The sequence below is a fragment of the Oncorhynchus masou genome, chromosome 29 (genome assembly GCF_036934945.1).
Source record: "Oncorhynchus masou masou isolate Uvic2021 chromosome 29, UVic_Omas_1.1, whole genome shotgun sequence".
Taxonomy (NCBI): Eukaryota; Metazoa; Chordata; class Actinopteri; order Salmoniformes; family Salmonidae; genus Oncorhynchus; species Oncorhynchus masou.
In genome coordinates, this window is record NC_088240.1 from 81,414,363 (window position 1) to 81,422,117 (window position 7,755).

The window sequence follows — 7,755 nt, forward strand, 5'->3', positions numbered from 1 at the left end:
TGTGACAGATGAAGATCAGATCAAATGTTATGACCAATTTGTGCAGAAATCCAAGTAATTCCAAAGGGTTCACATACTTTTTCTTGCCACTATGTTTGACTAAAATAATCATTTCAAACCTTGCTTACCTTTGTGTACAACCACGTGTCTCTCTTATGTATGGGAATCCTTACAACAGACTTATTGAATTAAATCTCTTGGAGCTGATTTCCTGGTGTTCTTAGTCTTTTTAGTATCTGTACATAAAGTCTATAGCAACACTATTCAGGCCCTGGGGGCCTCTCTGCAGTACTGCTGCCTTTCTCCTCTCCCTCTGGCCCTTACGCTATCAATCTAATGTAATCGCCCATGACAGGCACACACTTGGTTTCCCAGGTTTAAATCAGTCAAAAGAAAGAATGAAAACCAGGACTGTGGACCTTCCTTGAGGCCAGGATTTCAGTATCGCTGGCCTACTGTAGGCCTGTCTATAGCCTGTGCTGAAGTACTGTGTTTGACTTGCAGGTGCTGGTCAGAGCCACGAGGGGGCAATGTCGAACAGCAGTGGTGCTGCCAACAGCAGAAGCTGGACTGTCCTCACAGCTGAGGTACGCTCTCTTTACACTTTAGTGTGTGTGTGTGTGTGTGTGTGTGTGTGCGAACTGCAGAGTTTACAAAAGTTTGAGTTTTGAACATTTGTTTTTCAAATGAGATTAATGTGTCATCATATGGGTCAATTAAATAATGTGTGTGTCTCAGGAGACTGTTGCTGAAACCCTGAGGCCTGTAGCGGAGGGAACAGAACACCATGAAGATACACCCAGTCATACTGCTGTGGGGAAACCTACAGGTACGCCCAGTCATACTGCTGTGGGGAAACCTACAGGTACGCCCAGTCATACTGCTGTGGGGAAACCTACAGGTACGCCCAGTCATACTGCTGTGGGGAAACCTACAGGTACGCCCAGTCATACTGCTGCAGGGAAACCTACAGGTACGCCCAGTCATACTGCTGCGGGGAAACCTACAGGTACGCCCAGTCATACTGCTGCGGGGAAACCTGCAGGTACGCCCAGTCATACTGCTGCGGGGAAACCTGCAGGTACACCCAAAAGTATTGGACATGTTTTGGCTCTGTACTCCAGGTTAAAGTGCAGACTCAAGCTTTGATTTGAGGGTGTTTTCATACATATTGGGTGAACTGTGTAGAAATAACAGCACTTGTTGTACCCCTAGTATAGGGAACAAATTAACTTCTCTATTAAAGTAGTCAAACGTTTAGTATTACATAAAGCGTGAGACTTGTTGGATCCATTTGCTGTTTGTTTTGGTTGTGTTTCAGATTATTTTTTGCCCAATAGAAATGAATGGCAAATGAATGAATTGTATAATTTTTTGGTCACTTTCATTGTAAAATAAGAATATAATATGTTTATAAACACTTCTACATTAATGTGGGAGCTGCCAAGATTACGGATAGTCCTGAATGAATTGTGAATAATGATGAGTGAGAAAGTTAGATGATCAAATATCCCCCCCCCCCCAAAAAAAAAAATGCTAACCTCCCCTGTTATTGTAATGGTGAGAGATTAACATGTTGAGGGGGTATGATTTAAAATGCTAACCTCTCCTGTTATTGTAATGGTGAGAGATTAGCATGTCGTGGGGGTATGATATAAAATGCTAACCTCTCCTGTTATTGTAATGGTGAGAGATTAGCATGTTGAGGGGGTATGATTTAAAATGCTAACCTCTCCTGTTATTGTAATGGTGAGAGATTCGCATGTTGAGGGGGTATGATATAAAATGCTAACCTCTCCTGTTATTGTAATGGTGAGAGATTAGCATGTTGAGGGGGTATGATTTAAAATGCTAACCTCTCCTGTTATTGTAATGGTGAGAGATTAGCATGTCGTGGGGGTATGATATAAAATGCTAACCTCTCCTGTTATTGTAATGGTGAGAGATTAGCATGTCGTGGGGGTATAATATGTGTCTAACCTTCTGACTCCTCATTATTCAGGACTATCCATAATCATGGTAGCAACCACATTAATGTAGAAGTGTTTTGAAGTGTTTATTTACAATAAAAGTGACTAGAAAATGACACTACATTATTTGCCATTAATTTCCATTGGGCACAACATAATATGAAACACAACCAGAACAAACTGCAAATGCATCCAACAAGTTTGTAGAGTAACACGCTTACTGCAATCATTGTGTGCTACTAAACTTTAGACTAATTTAATACACATAACATAAATTAATTTGTCCCAGTACTTTTGGTCCCCTAAAATGTGAGGACTATGTACAAAAAGTTCTGTAATTTCTCAATGGTATGGATGAATATACCCTCATTAAAGTTGAGTCTGTACTTTAACCTCAGTCACTGTATCATTTCAAATCCAAAGTGCCGGAGTACAGAGCCAAAACGACAACAAAAAATTCACTGTCCCAATACTTTCGGAGCTTATTGTATTGCCACATGAGAACCTACAGGTACACAACACATATTGCAGCAGAGGGGATTTTAGCATGTAAATCTTGTTGGGGCAAACTCCCCCAAAAAATGTTTGATACATGCCACTAAACAACACTACACAATACATCAATTGCTATATAATGGTGACGAGCAGTTCCCACAAACTGTTAGGTCGTACATAAATCTGTCCCAACAGCAGAGCTTTCTTTCTACTGACAATTAAGCTGTACAAACTTGTGCCATAAGGGAACACCAAGTCAGAACTGTAGGATCAATAAAGTGGGCATATAAGCAGACAATGAAAGCTTTTACAATATTCAGTGACTACATTTCTCTAAAACAGGCTATAGGCACAAGTCAGAACAGTAGACTAAATTATGAGGGGGAAAGTTACGGAACTGGGAAATCTGACTTGAGTGAGTTTATCCTTTTAAGCTTGGAAAAGAGACCATTAAACCCACACCCTCTCCATTGAATAGCAGGCTAGTGATTTCTTTGCAATGCTTGCAGTTAGCCACTGATTCCTTCCAAACCACTCATTGTTGAATTTGCGATTTCCTACTTGTTGTGTAATGTTTGTCCAATGGCCAAATTGCAACAATAGATTTTGTATAGTTTCCCTTCATATGACAATAATTGAAAATGATTTGCCAGTACATTGTCGACCTGACTCATGATGACTGTTTGATAAGATTTTGAAAGTATCATGTTGACATGATCAGTCCAATCAAAGCTACGGTAGATGGTGTATTCAGACCTATTGACTTTTTCCACATTTTGTTACATTACAGCCTTAGTTTTTTTTAAATCCATTTTAAAATATCTACACACAATACCCCATCATGACAAAGCAAAAACGTGTTTTATTTTAGCAAATTTATGTGTCACATTTACATAAGTATTCAGATCCTTTACTCAGTACTTTGTTGAAGCACCTTTGGCAGCGATTACAACCTTGAGTCTTCTTGGGTATGATGCTACATGCTTGGCACACCTGTATTTGGGGAGTTTCTCCCATTGTTCTCTGCTGATCTTCCTCAAGCTCTGTCAGGTTGGATGTGGATTGTCGCTGCAGAACTATTTTCAGGTGTCTCCAGAGATGTTCGATCGGGCTCTGGCTGGGCCACTCAAGGACATTCAGAGACTTGTCCTGAAGCCACTCCTGTGTTGTCTGGGCTGTGTGCTTATGGTCGTTGTCTTGTTGGAAGATTAACCAAACCCCCAGTCTGAGGTCCTGAGCACTCTGCAGCAGGTTGTCATCAAGGATCTCGCTGTACTTTGCTCCGTTCATCTTTCCCTCGATCCTGACTAGTTTCCCAGTCCCTGCAGCTGAAAAACATCACCACAGCATGATGCTGCCACCACCATGCTTCACCGTAGGGATGGTGCAAGGTTTCCTCCAGACGTGACACTTGGTATTCAGGCCAAAGAGTTCAATCTTGGTTTCATCAGACCAGAGAATCTTGTTTCTCATGGTCGGAGTCCTTCAGGTGCCTTTTGGCAAATTTCAAGTTGGCTGTCGTGTGCCTTTAACTGAGCATTGGCTTCAGTGTGGCCAATCTACTATAAAGGCCTGATTTGGTGGAGTGCTGCAGAGATGGTTGTCCTTCTGGAAGGTTCTCCCATCTCCACAGAGGAACTATGGAGTGCTGTCAAAGTGACCATAGGGTTCTTGGTCACCTCCTGACCCAGGCCCTTCTCCCCTGATTGCTCAGTTTGGCCGGGTAGCCAGTTCTAGGATGAGTCTTGGTGTTTCCAAACGTCTTCCATTTTAGAATTATGGAGTCCACTGTGTTCTTGAGGACCTTCATTGCTGCAGAATCTCCCTGTAGATTTTACGTTGACAGTGTCCCCATGAGTGACACAACACTGACCCAATCACGACCCAACTAGAGAACGTTTCCAAACCCTTCGCTCTGTATTATCCGCTGGCTGCCCCACCACCACAGAAAGCGCTGAGCCTGGCAAAAACACCTGCATTTTGGAGCTGCGTTACTCAGGAAATCTAAAAATAGACTGTTTGTATGCAGCTTTATAAACTCATTGTTTGCAAACTGATATGTGAAACGTATTAATGCCAAAATAGCATACAAAACAGTTGGGCTCTGCCCTGCCGTGAATGATGGGTAGCAACTGCAATAGTATAACCTACAGGCACTAATACTGTTATACTACTTAACCTCTAACATGTCTGTCTGTCTGTCAGAGAGTAGGCCTGGGGAGGATGCCGTGTCTGCTGAAGAGTCTCACTCTGTGAAGCTACAGCAGGTTAGAGATCCATCTCTATTGACACCCCACCTAGGATCATATCTAGCTCGAGGAAACACTGACTGGTCTTGGACACTAACAGTTGTTTCACATCCATCCCCAGGAGACCCAGGAAACACAACCAGAGAGGGACAAGGATTACACCCCTGTTGGAGAGAGTCCCACCCATGACCTTCCTTTTGACCCTGCTCCTGACTCCTCCCCTGCCGTTGACTCCACCTCTGCTAGTGTTGCTCCTCTGAACTCTCTGTTAGAAGTCCCCGCCCCCACAAGGCTTGACTCAGATACACACAGCCAATCCAGAAGCCTCCCTGGGAACCCAGCCCCTCCCATCTCTGACCCTGATTCGTTCTCTGACTCCTACACCCACATTAGCTCCTCCCCTGACCTTGAAGAGCCCCCAGCATTGCTGCTCAACACTGAGGTGGGGCTTGTACAGGAAGCGGAGGGGTATATACAGGATGTGCAGCATCATCATTATGAGGAGGGGCTTGGGCAGGAAGAGGAGGAGTCTGATCTGTCTGAGGTCAGGGCCAAGACAGGTGAGACACAAGGCATCTGTCTGGAGCACCATAACAACATTAGCTTCACTGTCACTTCTCCTTAAAATGTAGTTTGTGTGAACTGTCCCTTTAACGCAAATGTTCAGTGGCTATAACTCCTCTCTTTCTCCCTGGGCCAGACTCCCATCTGGAAGCGGAGGTGGTGGGGGAAGAGGAAGAGGTGTCAGGGGTGAGGAGGAGGAGGGGGTCTCTCCTGGTGGCTCTGGAGCGGATCGGGAGGAAGGAGGAGGAAGAGGAGGAGGATGAGTTCCGGATTCCGCAGCAGAGGGAGCAAGAGGAGACTGGTTTCTCTCTCAACAAGTGCATCCTAGGAGCTGTCATACTGCTGGGACTCGGAACCATCTTCTTCTCAGGTGTGTGTCTCTGCAGTTTCTGTTACCATGGTAACATACAATATTCTTACCTTTTAAGTGACCTGTGTACAACCTACACACACCTGTGTGTCACCTGTGCCTGTCTCTTCTCTTTGACGGTAACACGATGTGCTTCACATAATGATGAATGATTAGACTAAAGGGATTTGTCCCCCACATCACAGCGAGTCAGTAGTGTGTTGGTTGAAGTCGTGGTCGCAGATAAAGGTGTATCTGAGACTGTATTATTTCTACAGGTGTCTTCATGGACTTGGATGATGGTAGGGTGTGTGTGTGTGTGTGTCAGAGGAAAAGAGGAGTGTTATGCAATTAACACTCACATGCTTGGTTGACAGTATTCTCCATGCTTTCCCAAGATGCACTGCTCTCTCTAGATCTACACTGTATATAATATTACTATTCAATGAATGTTAGAAATTGATATTCGCTTAATGATTTAGTTTTTTCCCCCTGTGTAACTGAAGGGTTACTTAGCCAATTACAAATGACAAGTGCACGTTGATAATGATAACGTGTGTGTGTGCATGCTGAGGGGGCTTTGTGCAGGTGAATGTTGCCTGCCCATCCTCATGACATCATTTGAGTGTGTTTTGATGCATCGTGTTGTTTCTCAATGCTTTGATTAGGAAGCTCCTGACATGCACTGATGCACTGTGTTGCATTCCATCCTCGTGTGTCGTTGTCATGGTGATAGTGCATCCTAGTGTTTGTGTGTAGAGTGATGTGTATTGTCCCCAATGATATATGTATTATGTGATATGTCTGGGGTTGTCTCCATTGTCTTTATGATGCATTATACTTGTTATAACTGTGATATAATGCATTGTAACATTCTGTGTCAGTCTTGTGATGCATTATAACATCTGTTGTCCTTCCAGAGGGGGACTACGATGCCAGGGAGCTGAGAGAAACAGAGGTGGTGGGAAAACAGGTCAGCCTCTTTCTCTCTATCTTATCCCCTCTAACTTCAACATTCAAATGGGTGTGTGTGTGTAATGATTGTCTGTGTGTAATGATTGTCTGTGTGTAATGATTGTCTGTGTGTAATGATTGTCTGTGTGTAATGATTGTCTGTGTGTGTTATCAAAGGAATGGCTGAATCCTGAGGTTCCTCTTCCACCACCTGTAGAAGTTGACAGTACAGACCAACTGAATAAACTGGCTAAAGAAGACCCACGGATAGCTGTACTGCAAGCCCAACTCCTGGTAGGCCCCTCGCTGTGTCTCTCTCTCTCTCTCTTCCTCTCCCCCTCTCTCTTTCTTTCTGACCTAATATACAACTGTGTGTGTGTGTGCTGCCTATATTCTCAAGGGGTCCTCTTTGGTGTGTTTTTTTAAAATCAGGCACAGAAAGAGGAGCTAAAAGTAGCACAGAAGGAGGTGGAGGATGGAGGGAAGGAGAGAAAGAAGAGGGAGGAGGTGGAGAAGGAGCACGGTAGGCTGAAGAAAGAGATGACGTCGCTCCCTGTCCTTCAGAAGGAGAACGAGAGGATGAAGAGAGAGCTGGAGTCTGTTCCTGTCTTACAGAAGGATCTAGAGACACTCAGAGCCACAGTGACTGAACTAAAACACAGCACAGGTACTAAGGTGTAGACCTGGCTTCAAATACTATTTAAAATCATTTACAATACTGTACTTTAGCTGGGGTTGATTGAGAATGCATGGCACAATACAATTGTCTTAACTGCAAGCCCCGCCCACCTGGTATACCAGGCATGCTCAAGCGATCCCTAAAAGTAATTGGAAGATTTCCAGTAGTATTTGAACCCACAGGTCTGTGTAGGAGAGAGGGAGGGGAGTAGGGAATGTGTAGGAGGAAGGGGAGTAGGGAATGTGTAAGAGAGGGAGGGGAGTAGGGAATGTGTAGGAGAGAGGGAGGGGAGTAGGGAATGTGTAGGAGAGAGAGGGAGGGGAGTAGGGAATGTGTAGGAGAGAGAGGGAGGGGAGTAGGGAATGTGTAGGAGGGAGGGGAGTAGGGAATGTGTAGGAGGGAGGGGAGTAGGGAATGTGTAGGAGAGAGAGGGAGGGGAGTAGGGAATGTGTAGGAGAGAGAGGGAGGGGAGTAGGGAATGTGTAGGAGGGAGGG

General features: G+C 44.4%; 1 protein-coding gene across 2 annotated transcripts in view; it reads left to right on the top strand.

The window, feature by feature from the left end:
- LOC135520727 (pre-B-cell leukemia transcription factor-interacting protein 1-like) overlaps positions 1-7,755 on the top strand; it is a 35,937-nt gene that overhangs the window by 24,127 nt on the left and 4,055 nt on the right. Inside the window, exons 2-10 of one of the 2 annotated variants that reach the window (XM_064946488.1) lie at positions 505-587; positions 739-829; positions 4,671-4,732; positions 4,836-5,274; positions 5,415-5,648; positions 5,906-5,929; positions 6,548-6,600; positions 6,759-6,875; positions 7,014-7,248. In XM_064946488.1, the coding sequence (XP_064802560.1) occupies positions 531-587; positions 739-829; positions 4,671-4,732; positions 4,836-5,274; positions 5,415-5,648; positions 5,906-5,929; positions 6,548-6,600; positions 6,759-6,875; positions 7,014-7,248 (1,312 nt within the window). In that variant the 5' untranslated portion in view covers positions 505-530. The remainder of the gene's footprint in view (positions 1-504; positions 588-738; positions 830-4,670; positions 4,733-4,835; positions 5,275-5,414; positions 5,649-5,905; positions 5,930-6,547; positions 6,601-6,758; positions 6,876-7,013; positions 7,249-7,755) is intronic. The other variant, XM_064946489.1, reaches the window with a different exon arrangement.